The sequence below is a fragment of the Abrus precatorius genome, unplaced genomic scaffold, assembly GCF_003935025.1.
Source record: "Abrus precatorius isolate BTA unplaced genomic scaffold, Abrus_2018 Scaffold6, whole genome shotgun sequence".
In the NCBI taxonomy this organism is placed as follows: Eukaryota; Viridiplantae; Streptophyta; class Magnoliopsida; order Fabales; family Fabaceae; genus Abrus; species Abrus precatorius.
The window spans coordinates 5,567,850-5,595,591 of record NW_020874406.1 but is presented as its reverse complement, the minus strand read 5'-3'; the positions used below and the strand labels follow the sequence as shown (position 1 = coordinate 5,595,591).

Sequence of the window (27,742 nt, the reverse complement as noted above, 5' to 3'; positions counted from 1 at the left end):
TCTTATTTGTTCTTAATAAATAAAATTAGTGAAAATTAAAAAAAATAAATAAGAATAAATGTTGATAGTACTATTAAGTTTAATGATCTTATTACACCATGGTAAAATTACTAGTTATAATATTTTTTTAAAAAAATTAACTAACTTTAATTGCTTTAATTTATTTGTATAATTTAGTTAAACTAACCATTTAAATACAGATAAAAATAAGAATTTATTTTTTAAATGCATTGTTAGTGTAAAGATTTTTACACTGTCACCTAATTAAAATATACAGTAAATATTTTATATTAATTATTAAAAAAGTAAAGATTTAGTGCTAGTGTGAAAAATTCTTACACTATCTAAGTATTTAAATTAAAATGTAAAATAGTTACATAATTTTCTACAAAATTTTCTTATAAATTATCATATATATCAAATAAAGGAAAAAATAATATGTTTTACATTTTTAAAAATTAATTAAATATATTCATATTTTTATTCAACATTTACTTAATTAAGTATTAAATGGATCAATTAAGAACAAAGTCAGAGCACAGTTTCGATAGATTATGAAAAACTATATTAAGATTAGGTTACAATTACAAATGTTTCACATAGGAAAGAAGGGTGGGAGTGGGAGTGGGAGTCGGTGTACAACTAACTACAACATCAACTTCATCCCCAAATCAAACTTCGGTGGCTTTTCCTTTCTCTAACGATTGTTTAACCAAACCCTACCCTTCTGGGTCTTTGAAATTTTCATCCTCGTAATGGGTTCCGAAGGATCCAGCGTCGTCGGTGAGCATTCAACACTTCCATTTTTCAATCATTTCCCTTTCCGATTGATCAAAATTTTCCATCGTTAAATTGTTTTTTAGCCCCTTTTTTTTTCTTAATTTCTTCAATGATTCTGTGATCTTGTTGTTCCCTAATTGAGTAGCCTTTGCGTTTGTTCTACTTCTAAAGATAATCTACTGTTTCTAATTGCGTTCTTTCTGTTTTGGGTTCGTTTTACGTTTAAAATTTTTTAAGTTTTGAATCGGGTGCTAGGTTTTGTTTGAACGTGGCAATTGGGTTATGATTAGTTGAATAGAAATGACTTGAGATTTTGGAGCAATAGTTCAATTGGTTTTAATTTAGTTGTGAAGGTAGGAGAGGGGATTGTTCGTTTGCTTCATTTTTTCTCTCCGCAGAATAATTATCAAATGCAATGACTAATTATCAAATATATACACTTTGTTTATGTACTGTTTTGTGCAACTATAAATGTAGTAATATACTGGAACTGTATTTTTCAACTTATTGGACAATTCTAAATTATGATGCAGTGGTACAATGATAATGCCTTCCTAGTTCTATTTGTTTCTTAATTCTATTAATTATCTTCCTAGTCATACTCAGTGTTATGGACTTAGCTCAGGTTTTATGTCATCTTAGATTTATCACAAGGTACTTGTATCCACTGCTTGTTAGTAACAACAGCCAAGTTTTATCTCACTAGATGCTGTTGGCTTTGTGGATCACACTGCTTGTCAGTAGCAAGTTCAATAATTGTTGGGTCAATTGATAAATCTGAAAGCATTGATGACTCAGTTGATGTTGCGTTAAACCTTCTATTAGTTAGCTGTACATCAGGAAGGGTGATAACAGTTGCACTGGTTGTTTACTTCTGACATTGTTAGCCAATTTCCACTAATTGTGGGTATAAGACCGATTCTTCATTGTCTTTGGTTAACCTTTGGAACTACCTACCAATTTCATGTTTCAAAAACCTTATAATTTATGAAATTTCGTCATGAAAACAGAGTTTCAAAGAAAATTTGGTATTTTCTTTTGAAATGTTTTGAAGTGAAGGATATATCTAAGTAGGAAGTTCTTTTATGCAAAGAATGAACCATTATCTTTACACATCTGTCCCTTTTTCCCATACACTAGCCACACTCTTTGCCTGGAAAATTATCTTTGGAACCACTCCATTCTCTTTTACCAGTTTTGTGGATATGCTATGTGTGAATAGCAACCTTGTGAAAATTCTATGATAGAGAATGAAACATACAATTTTATAAAATCTTTCATTTAATCAATCTTATAAAATCTTTTTTTTAAAATGTTTTTATAAAAAATATAATTTATCAATGACTACCTCCATCAATCATTATAACTATTTCATTTAAACAGTTGGCTTTAATAGGACTTAGATTTGAAATTTACTCTTAACTTATTGGTTTGCTGCAGTTCCTAGGAATTTCAGATTATTGGAAGAGCTTGAAAGAGGTGAGAAGGGAATTGGAGATGGAACTGTTAGCTATGGAATGGATGATGCTGATGATATATACATGCAGTCTTGGACTGGGACTATCATTGGTCCACCTGGTGTAAGCTGATTTCTGATTTTCTACAACAATAATATCTTTTTCTATTATAATTTATTTTTTATACTTTAGGACCCCCTGCTAATATCCCCTAGTTGCTTCAATATCAAATTAATTTTTTTGGATTTCAATGAGTTGTTTGTTTACTTATTCTTTTAGTAATATGTTACAAGTTAATAATCAGATAGTAAAGTAGTATATGAGTTCTTCAGACATGGAAAACTCTGGCATATGTGAAATTTTGAGGATTGAATGTTGAATGATAATAGTTATAGATAAAGGTACAATTAGTATAAATAATAGTACACTATTGTTGCTCAAATGTTTAGACGTGCAAATGTTTACTCTATAGGCATATTGCATGTTCTATATCTTACAATTTTGGTCGGTTGTCATTTGTGGTGGCCATAGGGTACATACCAATATTTCAATACAAATTGGACTGGTCGTTAAACCAAAATGAAGAATTTCAAGGTTTTAAGTTTTACCCGGTCTACAGAAAGGCCATTTAGATCTAAGCTCTTTTTCATGGTATCAATTAACCTTAATTTTTGGGTCATCTTTCATTTGGTTAATTCTTCTTAGATCTTACTGAGGGAGATTCTACCATATTTTTCCTCCATAAGTACTACTCCTATTTTGTCTTTTTGGTTTCTGATCTTATCTCAATTTGTGTCCCTTCATTCATCCAATATTGTCATCTCTTTAACACTTTCAGTACGTAAGGCATAGTAGGTCTTATGGCTGTATGGTTAAGTTTTTCTTTGTGCTTGACAAGCACATTTCCATTGCAAATAACACCTCCATTTCATCTGCCTGCTTGAATCCTATAATTTCACATATAAATCACGCATGTAATAAAATACTTTTGCATCAATATTAAATATTCTTATTCACAAAATTATAAGAATACCCTCATTCCTTTAACATAAAATATATAATTTATAGAACGATATCAACTGCCTTAAATGTTTTTCAAAATTAACTCTACACTCTCTTCTAAGCCCAGCTACCTATTTCCTTGTTTGACTCCCACTTCTCTTGTTGATCAATTTGTAACCTTGTTCACAACTAAAAGTTTACTCTATCTTAATCTTTCTCTTTCACTTTCACTTTCACTTTCACTCTTTGGAATAAGAGGTTGCTTGAAGACCTCATCATGGTCCTATTCATTGAGAGAGTGACAATTGATTCTAACCAAAGTCATCCATTTATTCACCATCCATTTTTGGTGGTCCAGCTTTATTGGTGGTGACGACAGATCAGGCAGGTAGGGGATTTTCCTGCGACACAATAAGAGCTTTCTAGTCATAGTAGTCAATCATGGATAGCGGCACGGAGTGGCCAATCTCAAAATAGCGGTAGTGGAATGACTGCTATTCTAAAGTTTTAATACACATATACAAGCTGAAATATAAAATTAATACACAAATTTGGAACAAAACAAAAAGGAAAACTCAAATCATAGAAGGAAATAAATAATAAACAGCGAAGGGTGCAGGAGTCATGTAGTCAAAATTGAGATTCTACGTAGGATCGGAGAGGGGGTCCAGGATCGTAACACGAAACGTAAGATCTTACAAAATTGTATATATACATATAAAATAATATAAATAGGAAGAAAATAAAAACATTAATTCAAACCACAGTACTTTAAAAGATGAATATTAAGAACATGTCCAACATAAACATATTCCAAAGTTCTAAACCAAATACAAAATCAATATCCAAGCTTTAAATATCTATTTTATCATATCTAAAATATTTTGATAATAAAAAAATTCGTCATTTTCTTCATCATCTTTATTTGGCCCATCTTCTTCATTTGGTCCTTCATTTCCTTCATTATCTAAATTGTCTATATTAGGAACATCACCAACACCAACATCTTGATTTGAACCTTGATCTAACTCCAAGTCCTCATCTTCATTAAGAGTATCAACCTTGATGTCCTCATCTTCTAAATAATTTCTAGGCCTAAATCTTCATGATTTCCTTTATCATTATTTTTCACTATCCACTCATTGTCAGATGGAATATCATCTACATTTATGTGAAGATCCTTCACTCTCCTAGCTGTCTTCTTCTTGGCCAATTTTGAATTTGCCATAACAAATACCACATCATTCATTGTATTTTGCTTCAAACGGTTTCTTCTTTTAGTATGCACCTATCAAATAATAATAAATTATAATCTAAGATACGAAAAAATAGTTGGCTAGCCTAGTACATAATTTTAGAAAAAAGAATTTCTACTTACCATCTCAAAGGCACTCCAATTACGTTCACATCCAGAAGAATTACATGTCGAGCGTAGTATTCGAATAGCAAATCTTTGAAGCTCAGGATACTCATTTCCATGAGACATCCACCAATCATTTGGCAGACGCATATCAATAGTTTTTCTAGCCAAGTGACTACCAAAATTACCAGCTCGCTTTCTAAATAAATAAAGTTGACAATCGATTTTACATTGTTCATCTTGATCAAGCACTGTCCTTGTCAAACAATCATGTAGTCCACGCTTAACTTCAAGATCAGCTTTAAATTTAGGACTATAGTGCATCCTAGGATTAAGAAAATAGCCTGCAACATGCAAAGGCCTATGTAGTTGTTTATCCCGTCTTTCATCTATGATATTCCATATAGGTACGTAATTGATAAAGAGCAAACAAAAGGATTCAATATACAATACAACATAGATCACAAAATAGAGACTAATTTAATTTGACAGTAGTTATAGTTAGTTACCTTTTCTTAACACTATTGAAAGCAATTTGAATATTCTTTTTAGCTTGATCCATTGCCTCATAAATAAAGCCCATACTTTCTTCATCTGAATCAACCATTCGAAGAACTTTGATAAGAGGAAATGCTGCCTTTAAACAAGTGATTATATTCTTCCAAAACTCTTTATCCAAAATCAATTTTTCTATAACTCTCCCACCCTTTGTCTTAGCAAACTTAGGACTTCCATTCATTAGATGTGAACATTCTCATCAAAGTAACTCTATTTTTTGAAAGGCACCCTAGAGTCAAATAAGATGTAGCAAAACAAGTAATTCCTGACCTTATCAAATCTTTGCCTTTGGTAAAATGTTGCAATAGAGAAATAAGACCTGTCCTTGAATAGATGTAGGTTGTAATTTTTCTACCTTTTGGAATTGTCTCTTCATGAATCTGTATCTTCTTCTCAAAGTCCTCCAACATCAAATCAATGCAATGTGCTGCACAAGGGGTCCAATACAACTATACAAGTGTTTCCTTTTTTGCATCAACATCTCCCCTTTATAATTTGCTGCATTATCATTCACAACTTGGACTATATTTTTCTCACTAATTTCTTCAACATCATCAATTATTTTAAATATTTTATCAGCTGTTTTTTTCTATATGAGATGCATCAATAGACTTCAAAAAAATAGTTCCTTTAGGGCTATTCACCAAGAAGTTTAATATTGTTCTCCTCCTCTTATCAGTCCACCCATCAATCATTAATGTGCATCCAACAATATTCCATTTATGTTCTTCTAATCTCTCCTTTGTTGACTATATTTCCTTCTTAAATACTTTACTCTAGTTTCATGATAGCTTGGTGGTTTAAATCAAGGACCATGACTAGCAATTAAATCACACATAATAGAAAATTCATCACTTCTTGCCACATTGAATGATATGGCATTATTATAAAAAAGCCTTCCAATAGCTTGACAAGCCTCCTCTCTTCTAGTTTTGTTGAATATATTGTTGATTGTTGCTTGGGTGCTCTTTTTCCGAAAAATATTTCTTCCTCCAGTCACCTCATTCTCACTTGTTTTTCTTTTGCTTCCACTACTTGTATCTAAAGTCTCTTTCTCAGTAGAACAGTCAGCAAAGGAATTTGATTTTTTATTCAAATTTTCTTACATGCTTGCAAGTAAATTCCACATTTGCTTTTTGACCTCATCCGGAACAGATTTGCATGCTCTAACATCTTTGGCTGTTTGAGCCAAGTGATGCTTCAATCTATAAGCACCTCCACTTACAATTTTTTGACAATATTTGCATTGAATTTTTCTTGTATCTTCAATTGCAATCCCATGTTGCCATGCTACATCATTTTTGTTTCCCGATGCATTTTTTTGTAATGACTTGGAGGGCGGAGCATGACTACTGGTTGAAGCCATTTTATCTAATGGTAGCAGACAACCGTAGCACAGAAAGCATAGCACAAAAACAAAAGATGAAGAAAATCCCAGTCACACATAATAGCCCAGATGATGAAGATGAAGAAAAAAACAGAGCACAAAAATCAGAAAATCTCAGACCCAATTGCAGAAAAATTTGAGTCGCCGGAGCTAAGCCCAGTTGCCGGAGCCAAATCCCAGTCACCTGAGCCAAGTCGCAGTCGCCGGAAAAATGCAGAGAAGTCGAACAGCAGAGTCGGAGGAAGAAGTATCGCAGAACAGAGTGAAGAAGAAAGGTAGAAATCACAGCGTAGAAGTTTTGGGATTTTAGGTTTCCAATCCCTTTAATGTAGTCGGGTTGGGTCGAGGGTTAAGGGGCCCAAAAGGTCTTTTTTTTTGGCTCGTCGGGATCGTGCGTTTTAACGATTTTACGTTCCAACAAGCATGATCCTACCAAATCGTGTTTCCATCACTGATTCAACACGGAAGCTTGGCTGGAGATCGTAGAATCCTACGATTCTACGAGCCGAGACGCTATTTTGACTACCTTGGCAGGAGTAGCCATTGCTTCTATTTTAAGCTTTGAAATTTGAAACAAAACAGTTGGAGAATCAAAACAGAGAAGGAAATTAAAAAACAGAGAAGGATAATAGAAAAACAAATGTTTAGTCACCGGAAAATGTGCAGGTTCACCAAAGATGTAGAAGATGACCGGAAAATGTGTGGGTAAAGTTGAAAGCTTCGCTGAACTTGAAGAAGATGACCGCGGATGAAGACAATGATTGAAAACAATCTGCATCATGTCTGAGGCTTCACCGGAGATGAAGAAAATGACCGAAGAACGTCTTTGTCATGTTAGAAGCCTCACTAGAGATGAAGGCCATCGGAAGCAATGGAATCATAGAGAATAGAGATGAAATGAGATGCAAGCTGAGAGATGAAATGAGAAGCTTAGGGATCACAAGAGGGAGGGGGAAGATATTAGAAAATAAGAGGGGGGTGAAATCCCAAGATTGTCTCCCTTAAAAGTCGCCCAATGTTCAGAAACAGAGGGCAAGTTTGGAATTTCAGCAAGAACAGAATAGTGGCTGTGACAGCTGCAATTTCCGCCATTTTTGGCCGCAATTCGCCATTGGGTCTCCATAGCAGCACTGCTGTAATAGCAGCCGCTATGGCCACTATTGACTACTATGTTTCTAGTTTGGAATGAGGTTGTTCCTTCTTCTCCCTAAGCTTTATTGCTATAGTCTGTTTTTCCCTTTTGGATTTTATGATTGAGAAATTGTCAGGTTTGGGTTTTACCATGGCTGCAAACCATTCTGCAAGGTCATCATGGTAATTTGGTTCAACCATGAAGACAAAATAACAAAAATAACTGGTATAAATACTATATATGCTGCAAGATTTTCCAGTGTCTCCGCAAATTTCTAGAACATGACATAGAAGTAAAAACTTCAACTCTACATAATTAAACTTTGGGATGGGGAGGACACCCTTTTAAAATTTGCAAGTGTTCCCTTCCAACCACACGCACCATAGAACTGCCAAATTTGAACTCTTCCAGAAAACCTTAGTCTCCTTTTTATTACAACCTTTATATTATTCCATAAAAAATGCTCTAGTGTAGTGGGACACACCTATTGTTCTTACATTCTAATAAAGGTCATTACAAAGTGAATAGCCACTTAACAAATCAATAATTAAATTTCCTTTTGCTTCTGAGTTAGACTTGTAGTGTGACAAACATAAGAGAGTGAGGTGAGATCATAGTTATCAATAGCTGCCATAGCAGCCGCTATTGTGACGGAGTGCAGTGGAGCAGCATAGTCCTGGTATGGCGACCTTGTAGTGTTGCTGTTCAGTGTCATGGCTGTCGTGCAGGAAATCGCGGCTGTAGCGGCTGCTATACTGTTCTCCCTAAAAATTCCGAATCTGCCCTCTGTTTTTTAACGCTGAAAGGGGCAATCTTGGGATTTTGCCCCCCTTTATTTTTTGAATCTTCTCCCCCCCTCTTGCAAACCCTAGCCCCTCAACTCAGCTCTCCTGATACAACCCACACAAGACAGATAACAACAGAAGTAAATAATCCAAAGAAAAGGGAAAAGATGTTTGTATTATATGATAGAAAAAGGAAATTACAAGAGAAGATCCCCTCTGTCCCTAGCGCCTAGCTCCTTTAGAGTCACCCAAAAGGTTCTCTACCCACACCAAATTAGCCAAAAGCATGAATGAATTCTCCTCATCCCAATTCTGATATCAAATAACAGAATTATTCTTTCTCTTTCCTCTAACTACCCTTGTTCCCCTACGGTTGGCACCTCAGCACTCACATTCCCTCTCTTTTTCTTCTTAACACATACTTTCCAAGTCACAGGCCCTTCACCTTGTGTTTGGGCCAAAGGCTCTTGAGGCCCTTTGTTCACTTGGGCCTCATCATCTCCTCTCGGCTCTCCTTTCATTTCATATTTGTTTCCACCACTGGAGTGTGGCCTTCATCTTTGGCGAGACTTCTAACAAGAAAGAGATGTTTTCCAATCATTTTCTTTATCTCAGGTGAAGCTTCTAATGTGACCTAGATTATTTTGAGTCATTTTCTTCATCTCTTGTCGTCTTCTTCAAGGTCAGCGAAGCTTCTGACATCACCCAAACACTTTCCGTTCATCTTCTCCATTTCCAAAGAACTTTCTGGCGAATTGCAAACTTTCCAGTGATTGAATACTTAGTATTTTTAAACATCTAAGCATTAGACTTAAATTATTTAGTTCTTATATTTTGTTGTTACTTGTTATTGACATTTGACATGTGTTATGTTTTTAAATTTTTACTTTTAATCATTAATATTGCATATGTTTTTAAGTTGGGTCTTAAATTTATTCTTTTACCATATTTATGTGTGTAACTTAATTTATATGGGTATATATTTATGTGTGTAACTTAATTCATATGGGTATATATGGGTATATTTATAATGCCTAAAATAACGGTCATCTCGTTATCCGCTATCTCACTATTGCATTTTTGGGGTCAACCGCTTCGCGCTGCTATTCGAGATTAACTACTATGGGTGAGATCTTCAAAGTTGCATCCAATCATTTCAAACATTTTACTAATCCTGTTAAGTACTTCCATCTGAACAAAATACATATCTAAGAGTGTGCTTTGGATTTCCAAGTGGACTTGTCAAACACAAATCATTGTAAGAGTGAGGTAACAATGTATTAGGAGAAAAAGTTAGGTTAGTTCTTCAAATATGCATCAAGTTATTTGTCCTAATCCTGTCAAGTACTTTCCATCTAAACAATTGACCTGACTTAAGAGGGTGCTTTGGAATTCCAAATGGGTTTGCAGTGGATGAACCACTATAAGGCCAGCAGTGTAAGAAACTGAAGGAAACATCTGAAGGTGAAAAGACTAGAAAACCATGGTCTGATCTCTTCTATCGAAATTGATTCAGACTTCAGAGTAGAGTAAATCAAAAGGGGTTTGAGTTTACTTGTTTCTCTATTATTCAAGTCTCTATGAAAATAAAAATCCCGATCTAAGGAATGATCTTGAATTCTTGATTGAAAATATGAATATAAGTGGATAGTGGGTAGATTGAGCATAGTAGACAGATAAAAGAAGAAAAGAACAGTCTCTTAAAAAGGAATGTCTGTCCACCCAGAACATTATAGTAATGTCACCCAAACGGTGAAAGCAACCAATTGAATAAAGAAAGCTTTCCCTTGGGAATTAAACTTCCTAGAGTTAGCATGGATAGCTATGGGCTTGGTTGTGCATCATTTTGATCAAGGCCAAACCTGCGCTGATTTCCTTGGTGCCCCAAAGAATTAGTCTATAAAGGATCTCCCAAAGCCATTTAATCAACTGAGGAAAAGATGATTTGGAAATGTGAGAAGAAGACTAATGGAGGATAGTCCAATAATTAGAGGTTGATGAAGACCAAAGAAAACTGAGTTGAAACCATTAAAAAAGATCGGCCACTCAGAAGGTTGGCTTTGGACAGAAGCCAATGGTAACAGTGTCATTTGATTCATGCGGTCAACCTTCCTTTTCGCAAAAGGCTTTGGTGGTAGTTTTTCACAGCAAGTGATATCTTATGCAAATATGTTTGATGAAATAATAAAAATAGGTAATAATGATATCATAAATGAAATTAATATTTCTAAATAATTAAATCCCATTTATTTTTACACCACCATTATATGAATTAATTTTCCTCTCTGCTAATTATTTCTTAATTCCAAAATTAATGTGTGCTTTGCCCCAGTTTCTAGCTGCTAAGCAAAACTAAGACTATTATGTATCTATTATACTGATATAGCTTCTTTTTCCTGTCCATTTTGTTATTTTACCAGACTGTTCATGAAGGACGTATATACCAGTTGAAATTATTTTGTGGCAAGGACTATCCAGACAATCCTCCATCTGTTAGATTTCAAACAAGGATTAACATGACATGTGTCAATCAAGAAACTGGAGTGGTAGGTGACATTTTTGTGGAGGCTTCACTACTTTGGTATGATTGAAATTGAACTTATTAATCACTAAATTACCAGGTTGAGCCACATCTGTTCCCGATGCTGGCTAATTGGAAACGCGAGTGTACAATGGAAGACATTTTGATGCAATTGAAGAAAGAAATGATGTCTCCACAAAATCGGAAGCTAACTCAGCCTCCTGAAGGTGTGTAAACCTTATTTTTTAATTGTTGCTATTGTTTATATCTATATTTTATCAATTGCTATGTGGATTAATGCCTTTCATAAATTGTAGTAGTTTCTATATGATTATCTTGTCAATGGTGTTATAATGTAGGCAAAGATGTAAGTCATTATATTACTTTGGAAGTTAGTCATTATAAAATGTGAAAATGACAAATCACTTGTGAGCTATTCTATTCAGAATTTAAAATTGTTAGAATGGTTATGACTTAAGATTTAATGATGGCTAGTTCTTTCTTCAAGTAGTCTTAGGAGGTGTTTTTGTTTGTTGGATCCTTGAACATGAGATAATGTGTTATACTCCTGGTCCTTTATATAAGTCTCATTTAACAAAATTATTCAAATCAATAAAAGTTAAAGTTAGTTGATTTTCTTGATTTTTTGAAAAGTATTACAACATGTCAATTTTACTTTCATTTAATTTTAACCTAACCACCCCACTATCAACATTTAGTCTTGTTGGTTTTAATTTAGGTTCCCATCAATTCTATTTTCCAATGGGAAAAAGATAATAAATCTTTCATAGAAACTGTAAAGTGCCTTATAAAAAAGACTACAAAAACCTTCTAGAAGGTGCTTTATAAAAGGACTAGAGGGAGTATTTGTAATGATAATCCCAACATATTTTTAGATTTTTCTTGAATCTGTGATGAAACATATATATTACTGCTTTGTAGATTTAGTTCTTGAAACTTAGATTTTTATTCCGTTTGATTAAATGTGGTTGGCCTTCGACTTCTGGCCCAATTATTGTGTTCTCAGTTGTAGATGATTTACTTATTTATTATCTTTCAACTCAACTTTATACATGCGTACTATCTGCCACTCTCTAAGCTATATGAAATTTTGCAATCTAAGATTTTGTTGAAGCTGGAGGGTGAGAATTGGAGAAAAATATAATTCCTTCTCCACTGTAATATACATATTTAATTTACTGACAATTATGCTTATTTTCATGGTATTAAAAATAAGAAAAAGTGAGGTAGAATTTTCACATTTTCTTCAGCAATCAGAGTAAAATTGATTAGAACATGAAACACAGGATCAAATTTATCAATTAAGGGGCCTAGTTGAAAAGAGTAGCAAGGTCTGGGGTCTAAATTGTTTTAATTCCATTCATTTTGTCGGACATACATTGGTAGGGTTTGTTAAGCATTAAGCCTTCGTTGAAGCTGGAAATGGGGCAACCTCCTCTCCCTGCGAAATATTTTTTCACCACTTTCATAATAGTTTCTCCCCATTTCTTACTTTTTCTTTTTGCTTGTTCTTACTTCATTTAATCAATTTTGATTAGATGTTAGCACCATCTTACCTCTGTAGATTGGTTGTTAGAAGTATATTTGTGGTGAATCTTTTATTGTTTAGAGGACACTCGGTGATTAATTTGTATGACTCCAGGCAATGAAGAAGCCAGGATTGACCAAAAGGGGCTGGTGGTGAAATGTTGTATTATGTAATTCAGTGGAGAATCCAAGAGTTATAATGTAAATAACCATATTCAATAGATGATCCAAGTTCATGGACGTGTGCATTTATTATGTAATTATAGACGATTTCCGTATGTTAACTGGAGCAATCATATAGTGACTATCTTGTCTGTGAATTTTTATTGTACAGAGGCTGTTTTTACAGCGAACTCTAATTTGGCAGTTTGAGATCCTTTTTATCTTTGCTTTTATGTGTATCCATGTGTATACTTCTGTCCAGAAATTGTGGGATAACATATTATTCATCATCAAATTGTTTCTCCTTTAATAACGGTGCGCTGAATGTTTTGTTTAAATTAGGTTTAGTCTTTTTTCTTTTCCCTCGTCTTCTTGGTTATTTTAGGCTCCTGCAAATAGATGGTATCGCTTAAGCAAAATACTACAAAAATAAATGATGTTTGATTTCGAACCTACATTTGGTAGGAGCATAGGCAGACACCATTATTTTACAAAACTGGATGCAATGTTGCTTCATATTAAGCACAGGATAACGTATGCCATGCTGAGAAGTTGGCTAAGGCAGGGCTAAAAAAGTCCTGGCAATGGCCTGAGTTAGAAGTGGGATGCATGATGAAGCTTTGTTGCACTGTTTCTCTGGTTATTCAAATCATCCATTTTTCAAAGTATCTGTTTTTGTCCGTTGCATTCATGAGGGAGAGGGACCCAAATTCCCCATTTTTCATTTTGGAGTAACGTGCAAACCTGCGAGCAGGGATGGAAGTAGATCAGGTTTCTCGTGTGTGCCAGCTCGCGTGTATAAAATCATGTTTACAAAATCTCTTTCGAGTTTCAATTTTATATAAACATTACTTTTATAGTAACTAATTTATTATACATGGCTTGGACTCTCTAACTTGAATTTTTAATGTTGCTTTCAACTTGTTGAAACATGTCTGTGACTCAGTTGCTTTAAACCACTTCCAGGATACTCCGTAGTTTCAAGAATTGTTCCAACTTGAGAGGCTTTATCATTATGTCTGCAATCTGTTCTTGTGAACTGCAGTAAATCAACTCTACCACCTTGTCTTTTGTTAAGTCTCTAAGAAAATGAAATCTTATATCAATGTGCTTGCTTCTACCATGGAAAACAGGGTTCTTAGATAACTTTATAGTAGAATTGTTGTTACACTGAATCAAAGTATTCTTCTCCTTTTTATGACCAAGTTTTTCTAACATCCTTCTTAGCAAAATATATTGACAAGCACAAAGTACAGTAGCTATATATTCTGCTTTTGTAGTAGACAGGTTGTTTCTTAGAAGATCAAGAAATTGCTCTATATCCAATTAAGAAAACAAAGCCTGAAGTACTCATTCGATCATCCAAATCACCAGCTAAGCCACTAAATTTGTGCAACCTCCCTTCCTATAAAAAATTCCAAGATATGTTGTTCCTTTCAAATACCTTAGTATTCTTTTTGCTGCAAGCCAATGAGATTCAGTGGGACAAGACATGAATCTGCTAATAAGACTCACTCCATACATCAAGTCGGGTCGAGTTGCAGCGAAGTACATCAGACTTCTAACCACCTGTTTGAACAAAGTTTCATCAACTTTTGTTCCAACTTCATTCTTAGACAACTTCGTGCCTGGAAAATATAGAATTTTTTACTGAATTGCTTTTTATCTATTCCAAACCTTGCTAAAACTTCATGAGCATATTTTCTTTGACACACAAAAATTCCATTTGAACTTTGTATCATTTCAACTCTAAGGAAGTATCTCATCTTTCTCAAATCAGACATGTTAAATTTCAACATCTTTGAATTTTTAAAATCATCACACATACACTTATCGGTTTCAGTATATATTAAATCATCAACATAAAGGCTTACGATTAAGATTTTACCTCCTTCTTTGACTTTGTGAACAATGTGTGTTCACAAGAACACCTTTCAAATCCTTCTTGAAAAAAATAAGCCTCTATCTTGTTGTACCATGCTCTCGGTGCTTGGTTCAAGCCATACTACGCTTTTCTTAGCTTGAAAACTTTGCCTTCTTCACTTTTCTTCTCAAATCCTAATGGTTGTTGCACAAATATTTCTTCATTGAGTTCACCATGAAGGAATGTGCTCTTTATATCAAGCTGAAAAATGTCCCAACTATTTTGCACTACCAAAGCAAGTATCAATCGGACGGTGTCAAGTCTATCAACTAGAGCAAAAACTTCAGTGTAATCAACTCCATACTGTTGTGTATAGCCTTTTGCTACTAATCTTGCTTTGTACTTATCTATCTCTCTGTTCTTATTAAGTTTAGTCTTAAAAATCCATTTAACACTAATTGGCTTTACTCCTTTGGGTAGAATAGTTAACTCCAAAGTCTTGTTCTTTTCAATTGACTTAATCTCTGCCATCATTGCATCCTTCCACTTCTTGCTTTTGACAGCTTCTTCAAATGTAAGTGGGTCATTTTCAGTGAGCATTATTATAGCATTCAAGCTATCTTCATTTGATAACCCTTCACCTATTTCATAATCTGCTATCCAAAATGGTGCTCTTCTAACCCTCCCTTCATTCAGAGTGGGAGAATCATTCTTATGTGGTTCATTAGAAGGTGAAGCAACTTAACTTAAATCTCTTCTATCAACACCATTATCTTGTTCATTGTTATTTACTCCGTCATTAGCATCACTCTCATTATTATCTTTCCACTTTAAAACATCCAATCTGCATTCTTCTTTGTTGTTATCCCAATTCCAGCCTTCATTTTCTTGAAAATCACATCCTTGCTAAAGATGATTTTCCTTGAAACTGGATCATATAATCTATAGACCTTTGATTCATCACTTACTCCTAAGAAAACACATTTCTTGCTCTTATCATCTAACTTGTTTCATTTTTGGTCTAGAACATGCGCATGAGCTAAACACCCGAAAACTCGAAAGTAATCAACTGTTGGCTTCACACCACTCAATGCCTCTTCTGGAGTTTTGTTTTGTACAGCCATAGTAGGACATCTATTAAGGATATGCACAGTCCATTTTATAGCTTCAGGTCAAAACATTTTAGGAACTTGCTCCTTAGCCAACATCAAGCGTACCATGTTCATTATCGTCCTATTTTTTCTTTCAGCAACTCCATTTTGCTGAGGGGTATAGGCTGCAGTCAATTGTCTGCTTACACCTTGATCTTTGCAAAATTCTTCAAACTCTTTTGAAGTGAATTCACTGCCTTTATCTGTCCTCAAACAAGCAATATATGCACTGGTCTCCTTTTCAACACAAGCTTTAAAAATTCTAAACATTTCAAAAGCCTCTGATTTTCATGTAAAAAATATATCCATATTTTTTGAGTGAAATCATCAATAAAACTTAGGATGTACCTCTTATTGCTATTTGATTATGGTTTAATGGGCCCGCATATGTCTGCATGTACAAGTTATAGCTTGCTAGATGCTTTCCATGAACTCTTCTTAGGCATAGAGTCTCTATGTTACTTTCCAGCTAAGCACTATACGCATAACTTCTTTGGGATCTTGGGTGAAGGTAGTCCATTCACCATCTTCTTATAATAAAGTATCCTCAATCCTTTATAGCTTAAGTGACCAAATTGGCAATGTCAAAGATTAGATTAATCTTCTATCATAGTTTGAAAACATGAAGAATATTTGGGTATTAAGGTAGCTAAAAATACAAACATTCTATTGGCACTCATATATGTCTGCATAATTAATCCTTTCTTAGGGTGATATACCCTATACTTCCCATGTTGAATCAAAATACCCAAGCCTTTTTCTTGAAGTTGCCCTATGCTCAATAGGTTATTCTTAAGTTCAAGAATATAGTAAACATCAGAAATTACCTGAGTAAATGCATCCACTTTCATACGAACACTATCTTTTCCTGTCACTGCCATTCTTGTGTCATTTCTAAGCTTTACAGTTTGGTTAAAGCTTTCATCCAGCTCTAAGAGCCATTTCTTATTTCCAGTCATATAGTTATTGCAACCGGAGTCAAGAAACCACACTTCTTCCCTCTTGGCTTGATTGAGTTCAACGTAAGACATTAATAGTAGTTCATCTTCCTCTTGCTCTTCTAATTCAGTATAGTTGGCCTTTCTCTCACAATTAGGACATTTATATTGATAGTGTCCTAATTTGTGAAATTTAAAACACTCAATAACAACTTTATTGAAGGATTGTCTTCCCCTTCCTCTTCCTCGACCTCCTCTGAATGCACCTCTACCTTTCCCTGTTTTGTCTTCATGGGAGATCTTCAAAACCTGTGCTTCTTCTACATGGCTTGTCATTCTTTGCTCATGACCGAGAAGACTACTTTGCAATTCATCAATAGTCATCGTGTCCATGTTGTTAGATTCTTCAATTGAACATACTACATAATCAAATTTTGGGACCATTGATCTCAAAATCTTTGCAGTGATGAGTGTTTCACTTATACTTTCACCATGGGCCTTCATTTTGTTGGCTATGGCTAGGGTGCGAGAAAAATATGCATCCATGGTTTCTCCTTTCTTCATATGAAGTATCTCAAAATTTTTGGGTAAAGCTTGCAACTGGGCCCTTCTAACTCTAGTTGAGCCTTAGAATTTTCACTTCATCGAAGCCCATATACTTTTGGCTGTGTCCCTCTTGAGAATTGTTTTAAGGACTTCACGGTTTATTGCTTGGAAAAGGTAATTATTTACCTTTAAGTCCTTTAACTTCTGCTCCTCGATCAATTTGTGTTGTGCCTCGGTAGGCTTGACTCCATTTGCCATCTCCAATATTCCATTCTCAATGACACCCCAATATTCTTTGGAGCAGAAATTTTTTTCCATCAACATTGCCCAATGGTCATAGTCACCTTCTGCCATTAACTTCAACTCCTACCTGAAAGAAATTAGCAATTTCTTTCGTATCACACTCTCTTACTATTTTTCTCACACTTAGGATAAGTTCCCGATAGCCAGCTTAGATACCAATTGTTGAATAGAACAAAGGCACACAAGTTTTATGAGAGAATGTATGTTTCAATTCAGAAATTAATATTGGATTTATAGCTTTACAAAAGTGAAAACAGAAGCAATAATAGAACCATATTGTACATGACTACAACACGGTGACTAAAAATGAACTCCCATCAGCACATATCTAAAATATAGGAGTTTGTTTACCAAAATGATAAAGTAAAAACAAGAAACAATAAAATAATAACTAACACATATCCCTAAATTATGTGAGATAAAAAATGAGTTTAGCTTATCATTTGACAAAAGCACTAAGCAGAAAACTAATAAACAATAAATCGAGGGAGATAAGACTAATGTCCAATATAAAATTAAGAGTGATGGTAACCCAACATAGAATTATGAAAAATTCATAGACTATGTTCATATGAATAAGAACAAGTCACTTGTAAATTGATTAAGTTACTATCTAATATTTTTAAGGGATGTAGGATAGTGTGTTACTACAATGTTAGAAGGTGAGTTTGTTTTCTTAATGAATCTATAGATCAAAATTGAGTGGTGTGCTTGACTTCAATGTATATTTGATTGATTCGCCTATACAAGTGTTAAGGGGAGACTGGCTTTACAGGAGTTTAAGCAAATTCTCTAGAGTACTCATAAAATTTAGGTAAATGTGTAAGACTAAAAACCACCACATTGCATTAAATAACTTTAGATAAAAGGTTAATGTGAGTGATGAAATTACTTATTCACAAATGAAATGAAGCTCATAAACGTTTTAATCTCGCTAGCATTCTATTGAGTCATACTTTATTCTCTAAATTTTAGTTTCATAGTTCAAAAGACATTAGTGCTTATGCATTGACAAAATAATTTTCATTGCTTAGCTATGAACATGTAATGTACATGTATACATACATACATATATATATATATATATATTTTTTTTTTATTTCTTTTATTAAAATAGTTTAGTTCCCTTAAGTTGTCTGAAAGTTTTCATGAACCTTATTATTTTAGTGTACAGTGCATCCTAAAAAGTTGTTGTTGTGAAACCATCTCCACGAAGTAATTTACATGTAGTTAGGGGTGGAAATAGGCATGTTGTGAGAGAGGGGCCTACGACCTATCTTTTTTAAAACCTAACTTGTCTTGACCTATTTAATTAATATGTTTAATTTAAACTTTTTAAAAGGTTTAATTATTTGAATAGGTCAAGCTTGAACTTAAAAAAAAACTTATTAGAGCTAATAGAATGACTTATTTAAGGCTCGTAAAATTTATAATAATATGTTAAATAATTTTATATGAAAATTATAATATAATATCATATTAAATAAATTAAATTTTTAAATAAATAAAATCTTAAATTAAAAATTCTAAACTTTTCGTTGGAGTTAGAAAATATCTTTATTATATTATTTTTAGTGCTCTGGAATAAATCTTTTGTACAAAAATCTCCCTTTCTCCTTGTCTTTGATTTTTTTCTTCTTTGTTGCTTATGCAACATTCATTGCTGCGTCTAACATCAGGACTCTCGAAGATGCTTCTATCAATTAATAGGTCCTCAGTTATTTTTTCTGGACTGTTAAGTCTTGAGTTCCAACTTTGGTGGTTTATGAACCAACGTGGGTTAAATGATTATAGAAATTGGGCTTGAAAAGTGTCACCATTGGAGGGTCCAAAATTCTGAGTGCAAGGTCCTTCTTCTTTTCCTTGAGTCGTTTTGAAAAGAAACAGAGGGTCAACAAATAAGTTTAAGAGTGAATGGGGTTATATAGTTGTATTTTCTAAGAAAAACAACTTATCATCACTGTGAGAAGAAGAGTCTCGAATATGCTTTTAAGTCATTCTCTTCGGTTAAACATTTTGTAAAGAAAATTGGGTAGTAGACAAAGTTTTTTATTGAAAACAATAAATTTTAAATCAAGAGTATATTCATACAGTTATTTATAAAATTATTTTCAATAACAAATTATTTATAAAATCATAATTCTTCAAAAATTTTGGTTACAACTTTTTTCTCCTTCTATTTTGAATTTTTGTTGCTTTCATTGTGATCCCAACTGTGACATTCTGTTCATCGTCGAGAGGGAAACAGCCCAGATCACTAGCTAAGGCCTCTAAATGACCGCTCAGTGATAAAGGAGGAGGTAGGGTGCAAAGACAGCCAGGAGGTTTGCCTAGAAGGAGAAAAGATAAAACTAGAAAAAAAGATGAAATTCTTTGAAATTCTTTATCAGTCAAAATTCAAGTTTAAAACTTATGTAATTAACTTTTTTTTTTTTTTTTTATCTCTACACGTTTCATCGCTCCATCGAAAATTTCTTCTGCCCCAACATACTCCAGTTTAGTAGTTTCCACTGCCTATCCAGGGTTGAGCCCTGGGATTTGATAGCGAACTTAAAAAGCCACTTACAGACGCTTTACGCCCAATCATTCTGGATAACGCTTGCATCCTCTGTCTTACCGCAGCTGCTGGCACAGAGTTAGCTGATGCTTATTCCCCAGATACCGTCATTGCTTCTTTTTCGGGAAAAGAAATTCATGACCCGTGGGCCTTCTACCTCCGTGCGGTAATGCTTTGTCAGGCTTTCACCCATTGCGGAAAATTCCCCACTGCTGCCTCTTGTAGGAGTCTGGGCCGTGTCTCAGTCCCAGTGTGGCTGATCATCCTCTCGGACCAGCTACTGATCATCGCCTTGGTAAGCTATTACCTCACCAACTAGCTAATTAGACGTAAGCCCCTCCTCGGGCGGATTCCTCCTTTTGCTCCTCGGCCTACGAGGTATTACCAGCCATTTCCAGTTGTTGTTCCCCTCCCAAGGGTAGGTTGTTACGCATTACTCACCTGTCTGCCACTAGAAACACCACTTCCCGTCTGACTTGCATGTGTAAGGCATACCGCTAGTGTTCATCCTGAGCCAGGATCGAACTCTTCATGAGATTCCTAGTTGCATTACTTATAGCTTCCTTATTCGTAGACAAAGCTGATTCGGAATTCTCTTTCATTCCTAGGCATAACTTGTATCCATGCGCTTCATATTCGCCTAGAGTTCGCTCCCAGAAATATAGCCCCCCTCGTGTCAATCGTATGAGCCTTTTATCCATTCTCAATTATCATTCGATAACTGCATCAAAATAGAAAAACTCCCATTGGGTTTAGGGATAATCAGGCTCGAACTGATGACTTCCACCACGTCAAGGTACACTTTACCGCTAAGTTATGCCCCTTCCTTGCCGCCATCAAGAAATAGAACTGACTAATCCTAAGGCAAAGGGTCGAGAAACTCAACGCCACTATTCTTAAACAACTTGGAGTTAGGTCTTCTTTTCTTTTCACACTATTACAAATACAAAATTATGGGAAAAATTGGATTCAATTGTCAATTGCTCCTATCAGAAATAGGATTGACTACAAATTCAAGCAATAACACATGATTTCATAAAATCGTACGATTTTCTCGATCTAAATAAAGCAGGTTTTCCATGATGAAGATTTGGCTCAGCATGTTCTATTCGATACGGGTAAGAGAAGAACTCGACTTGGTTTTCTTAAAAATATAGAGAAATCAGAACCAAGTCAAAATCATACGGATCAACCCCTCCTCTTGCGTTCTTTCGCCAAAGATCTTACCATTTCCGATGTAACTGAAGTTACACATATAAATAATATATATATATATATATATATATATATATAATGAAATAAGAAAATAGAAAAAAAAACAAAAAACAAAGTATTCTTATTCAAAACGTCCTGTGATTTTCAACCAATTTTGTGCTTCAATATAATTACTAGGGGTAAGGGCTATAACTTGTTTCCAATATTCAGCAGCTTGATTAAACCAAGACTCAGCAATTTTAGAGTCTCCCTGTCGAATGGCTTGTTCTCCTCTGTTGGAGTAGTCCTAGCTGTAAACGATGGATACTAGGCGCTTGCGTATCGACCCGTGCAATGCTGTAGCTAATGCGTGTGTGTATACAGGCTAAGTGTGGATGCTGCTGCAGACTACTCTCACTATAGCGAGAAGGACCTGGACGTAAGGCATGAAATTGTGTCGTTCTCACTGTAGCGAGAGGATCCTTGCTGTAGTGAGAAGGCACTGGGAGATAGGGGTGGAACTATTGCTTTCTCGCTATAGCTAGAGTCCTCTCGCTGACAGAGCAACAATTTGGGGTGCAATCTTGGGGGCAGTCTCGCTGTAGCGAGATTCTGCAGAAACCAAAATGCAATTCCTTCTGAGATTTTCGCTGTAGCGAGAGAGGGTGTCGCTGTAGCGAGGTCCCCTCGCTGCAACGAGAATATGTCGTTGTAGCGAGAGTGTCGCAACCAGCAGAGTATTTGAAGGGATTTACGGTTTGGGAAATTCATTTCTCATTCCTCTCTTCAAAATCCCTTAGATTCTCTCAACCCAAAACCCTATTGCACCAACTAAATTGCCTCAAAAACCGTTCGTGATTGAAGGTTGGATTTATGTCGAGAACGCTTGGAGGTGAGTTTTAATGGTTAGGGTTTCAATTTTTTGTCCATTTTCTCTATTTTCTAGGTTATCTTTGAGTTCTCATGGAGTTCTCCATGTGTTTTAGGGACGAAATTCGTGTGGAGAATGTTTTCTACCATTATTTTGTGTTAGGTCTTGAATTGGAGGTAAGGGGGAACTCTACCCTATCTCATTGTATTTTGTTTACTGTTTATCTTACTAAATATTGCAACGTGGCTGAGATAGAGGAAAAGAAGTGTGTGATTGATGGAAATTATTGTGTGTTTGAATACAATATGGTTTGATTGTGGGGTTGACATACCCTTGATTAAGAATGTGAGTGACTGTGTGTGAGCATGTCAATGATTGATGATTGATTAACGTAAATGGTTAGAAATGGGTGTAGATGACATGTTGAATGTAAATGTGAATTTTGTTGAAAATGATGTGTGATGGAATAAGGGCATACGTGCTGAGTGTTGTAAATGAATGTGGACCTATGTACTGTGTAATATGAATGACCATGGGCATTGTGTCTTATACTGTGAATAAATGCTGTATACAATAGAAATGCGTGTGAGTAGGGCATGTTGAATGTCGTTATAATGATGCTATAAATGGTTCAGCGATACACTGGAGGTGTAGAAGATGAGGACGGTAAAAATACCTTGGAGAAGTGAGAGTGATGGTGACACCGACAGTGAGTGTGGGTGCACCACAGGCCACACACTCTCCTCCTGACTAAACCTCTGACCACTACCTTTACCAAGTGACTCGTGACTGCTCATGTGGTATCCGTGAGGCGGAGTAACCGGCGACCATTCATGGTGTGAATCTGTGATCACAGTGCCACAGTGAGCTTAGCTGCATGCAGTGAGTACACGCGACAAAAATGTTTTGGTGTCGTGAGTGCATTGTCATGAATTAACATGAAATGCTTGAAAATGTTGCTTGTGATTGATTATCCTTGTGTGACCGTGTTAGAAGCTATGTGAAGGGTGACCGAGGTGAGTCTCTGTATTTGTGTGTGTTAGATAGTGTAAAGTACTCACCCTTACATTTATTTTTCAGGTGACCAAGACGATCAGCACTGGATTCAGTGAAAGATGGATGAAACTGTTATAGGACTTAGAAGTCTATTTTTAAAGTTTGATGTATTTGATAAAGTCCTATAGTAAGGATTGATACAAATTATAATTTATCTCTATTTTGAAATGTTTTTATGAGAGAACCATTTAAATGAAAATTTTTATTATTCTCAAATTTGTGAAATTCATTTATGTGGAAAATTAAATCTAAGTGTTACAAAATTAAGTAGTTATGATTTTATTGTAGTATTTGTTATGATACTTGTAAATTTGAGAAGATATTTTATATTTTTTTTAAATTAATAGTTATAATTTTTTTAATATTTTATAGATTAAAGATTATTAACATTTTTTTAATTCGATCACTTATCCTATTATTTATTAGTATAAAATTAATGATAATAATTATTCTTTTAATTATAAAAGATACAGTAAATATTATATTTTATTATATATATTTTTAATACTCTTGAAGTACAATAACAGTTGCATGTATTTCTAATTAAAAATAAAAACTAAAAGATATTTTTATTTTAAAAATTAAAATAAAATCATTTTAAAATTAAATTAAAACCTAGTTTAGCTTCATTTTAACAGAATTTTTATTTTAAAAATCAAATTTTAAGAAAAAGTAAAAACATATAACAGCCTGAACAATTTATTGTTTAAAAATAGTTTTTAACTGTTTAAAAGATTTTAAGGCTCAAAATCAAACGTACTTATAAGATAAATCAAAATTTAAAAATATAGTGATATACATTAAAGAAAATGAATGACCTATGCAAAAAAATGAGTGAAATTTAAATTTTAAATTCCCAAAATAAGAAATGTTATTTTAACATAATCACGCATTTTCCCAAAATCTCATGAATAACGTTTCTCTGTCTTGAAAGTTGAGATGCATTGATCCTAAGAAAGGGATGTTGCGTGCAGCACGTGATCACTCCAAATTCTTTACGTGTGATCTTAGCCAAGCCCAAAAGAGGCAAAGCATTTGACTATCCCTTCATTGTTCAGTTCTGCCACAAATGCATACTCTCTGAAGAAGTTAAATATGGTTTAAACATATTATATAAGTTTTCTCACGAATTCCTTTCTTAAAAATGGAAAAATAATTTCATATTATATCTCAATTTTGATTTTAATTTTACCTATTAATTTTTTCACTTTTTCATACTTTCTTTCTCTTCAATTATAATGTATAATTAATATTTATTTATAATATAATAAAGATTCTACTATAGTATTAAAATATTTTATTAAATTTATAATAACATAATGTTTTATTGTATATATTATAATTATTATATCATAGAACATGAAAATAATAATTTATAATCTTATAAAAAAATTTGCAACCAATTAATAATCATTTTATTATTAACTATTATAAATTTCTTTTTATAAATTTGCATTTTGTACAAGAATTAAATTTAGTTTAAAATAAAAGATTCTTTCTATTAAATGTTGTCTTAGAAATAAGAAATTTTGTAAATAAAAAAATAAAACTATAATAAACTTTAGATTAAAACTTATTTTAATATTAATTTTTTAGAGTTAATCTTTTTGGTTCTTATTTTCAACGTCTAAGTTTGAAATCTTAATTATTATTAATTTTATAATTTTAAAAATAAAATGAAAATTTTAAATTAAGTTTCAAAGTCAATGTTATATGCATTTAAAATTTGTTATTAGTAATCTTGAGGGTTAGGTAGGAAAAAGAAAAGGTCTTCAAGAAACTTGATTATCAATCACCACTAACTATGAGACCTTTGTATATATTAAAAATAGTATAATTTAATCAAATTTTCAGGTAAAAAGAAGTATAATCTACTCTAAATTTTATCCATTTGACTCATATTTTTTGTTGACCAGCATTTGTTATGTTTCGGGATCCGCACCCATGAAATCTTAAAATCAGCTTGGTGGTTTATTTTCTATATTAGAAAAACAATTTGTTAACGACTATTTATTTATCAGAGATATTATTAAAAAGTAATAAATAAAATGTACTAAAAATATAGTGAAAATGATAATAAATATCCATATTAACGATATTTTAATTAAAGTCTTGTTTTCAATTTTTATCTAGTATATCGATTAGTGTTTCTTTAACATAATTAAACAAATGAAAGTATGAATATTGAATAAACAATTGCTTAATATATTTAAATATTTAATTTTTATACAAACAATTAAATATTAGAATTATTTGAGAGAGTAATTAAAGTTGAGGAAGTGAGGGTATCGATTACTCTAATAAACATGAGTTTGACATATAACATTGGATTAGACACGATGAAGAAAAAGTGGCGTAAACGTGATTCTCGAAATGTCGTTTTATGGTTGCAAAGCATAAGCAGGAAAAACATAATGAAAAGAAAAGCATAATCAAAAGAAAGCAACAGCCAAAATCCACTTTAGGAGTTCTATTGAAAAGCACTTGCGATATTTGTTCCTGAAGTCCTCAGAGAATAAATATTGAAATCACGAGATTGTTAGGATTTAAAATAATTTTATTTTAGTCTATTAAAATTTTTCATTATTTTTTTTAAATCTTTAAAGTAATAAAAGTATGACAAAATAGAGAAATAATATAAATTAGATTCGATTTAATAATAACGAAAAATATAATTATATTTTGATATTATAAAGACACTTTTTCTCCTTCACTTCCTTTTCCGTACTGCACCCAAAATGAAAAAAATTTCTTGGAAAAAAGCATTACTGAGAATTGTAATGTTTTTATAATCTTGTTTAAAGTATTCATATAAACAGAAAAATTTAAAATTTTTTAAAATATGCATAGCACACATGCCCATAAAAAATTTCATTTACCAAATACGTGAATTAAGTAGTATTTGATTATTTTAATTTAACGAATAAATTATTTTTATTTTTATTTTTGAGTTTTGGGCATGCAACTATATTTAATTGGAAAGTTTTATTATTTATAGAAGTTTTACTTAACTCAAGCATAATTATTTTCCATAAAAATATATCTAGTTTAGATAAAAATATGCATTGATTATACATAAAACATAGAATTTCATCATATGTTTATTATGCAGTTAAAGATTTTCATTTGTTTAAGGTATATTTTAGGGAAATTAATTAACTGTCTTTCACACAGTTAAAAGTTTAAATCTGAATGGTTAATTATCTCCTTAATTAGCATCTTGAGTTAATTGGGAAGAAAATTTCTTTGTAAATAGTGTATTTAATATTCTAATATAAATAAACTTAACTTAAATTTGTGCAGAAATGCAAATAAATTTTAAAATATAATATGGACGCAATTAAACTTAATTACTATATGCATGAGTATGATGTTTTCAATTTCTTATACCATAGCAGTATAAGTTGAACAAATTTACAAGATGTTAGCCAAATACCAAAATGTAAATTACTCTAATTTTCCTCTATTCTATATTTTTAATACAATTTTTTATATTTCTAAAATCTACACAAATTTCTAATTTTACAAACATGCTATTACATTTAAATCTAAAATCATTATTTTGGTATATAAATATAAAAAATATTTTTACTATAACCTTTGACAAATTACATAAAACACATTTTATTGATAAATGTATACCATTAAATCCTTCTACTGAAGTAAAAAATAAAAAATAATTAAATACTTAAGTGATAAAGATTTAAATTATAGAAATATTTAAGCAAATAATAAAATAAATAATAATTTTATATCATGAAAATGATGAGCACTATCTTAAATTTTCATAAAAATTAATAGAATTTATACTATTTTAATAGTGTACGACCTGTTTGGACCACGTTATAGTTTTAATTGTTCCAACTCAATTTTAGTGTTTTTTTTTATTTTAAAATTTATACTATTTTAATCATACGAATAATAACACTTTAAGACTTAATAGATAATATTTTACATATCGTGATATCATATTTAAATTGATATTATTTATTTTAAAATATATATTATATTTTAATTTTTGTTTTATGCATTATTTCTATAATTTAATTATATATAATATTATGATTTTTATATTTTATTTATAAGTGAGGTTAACTAGATTCTGTTCTAATATTATGAATTCTTCACATCACATTAATATATATATATATATATATATATATATATATATATATGAACAAAAATATGTAATATATAGATAAAAAAAATTATATTTAACTATTTATATCTATGACTATTATTTATATTTTTAGAATTTAATTTAAATATATTTTACACTGTCATCCAATCATGAATTGTCATGTTAATAATTATTATTAATTTATGTAATAATTAATGAGTAAATCTTTGAATTAATCATGTAAACAATAAGAATAATGTATAATAGTTTGTCATGCAATTATTAAGACTATGATGTCAATAGATGCTTGAGAAATGTTAACTTTTACTAACATCATATTAAGTGGTATTAAAATGCTAAAATGACATTGTTTTATACAAGGTCTGGGATTAATTTAACTAATTTTTGTTATTCTTGCTGTTGGAAATTCAATATTCCTCCACCACGACA

General features: G+C 32.6%; 1 protein-coding gene across 3 annotated transcripts; it reads left to right on the top strand.

The window, feature by feature from the left end:
* Positions 1–596: 596 nt before the first annotated feature.
* On the top strand, positions 597–12,980 carry LOC113869146 (ubiquitin-conjugating enzyme E2 variant 1A-like). Of its 3 annotated transcripts, XM_027505321.1 has the most exons (6): positions 612–783; positions 2,221–2,360; positions 5,497–5,499; positions 10,882–11,007; positions 11,083–11,209; positions 12,646–12,960. In XM_027505321.1, the coding sequence occupies exons 1-6, from the start codon at positions 756–758 to the stop codon at positions 12,702–12,704; spliced, it is 483 nt and encodes a 160-aa protein (XP_027361122.1). In that variant the 5' UTR covers positions 612–755; the 3' UTR covers positions 12,705–12,960. The 3 variants fall into 3 exon arrangements, with proteins under 3 accessions (XP_027361121.1, XP_027361122.1, XP_027361124.1); XM_027505320.1 differs by lacking the exon at positions 5,497–5,499 and having other exon boundaries at positions 597–783; positions 12,646–12,980; XM_027505323.1 differs by lacking the exon at positions 5,497–5,499 and having other exon boundaries at positions 756–783; positions 10,882–11,004.
* Positions 12,981–27,742: the final 14,762 nt, after the last annotated feature.

Excerpts from the sequence above, each read along its gene's own strand:
- LOC113869146 (XM_027505321.1), top strand. The coding sequence starts at position 756 with ATGGGTTCCGAAGGATCCAGCGTCGTCG. Across the intron at positions 784-2,220 it reads CGAAGGATCCAGCGTCGTCG|TTCCTAGGAATTTCAGATTA; the intron begins GTGAGCATTCAA and ends GGTTTGCTGCAG. Across the intron at positions 11,008-11,082 it reads TCAATCAAGAAACTGGAGTG|GTTGAGCCACATCTGTTCCC; the intron begins GTAGGTGACATT and ends CTAAATTACCAG.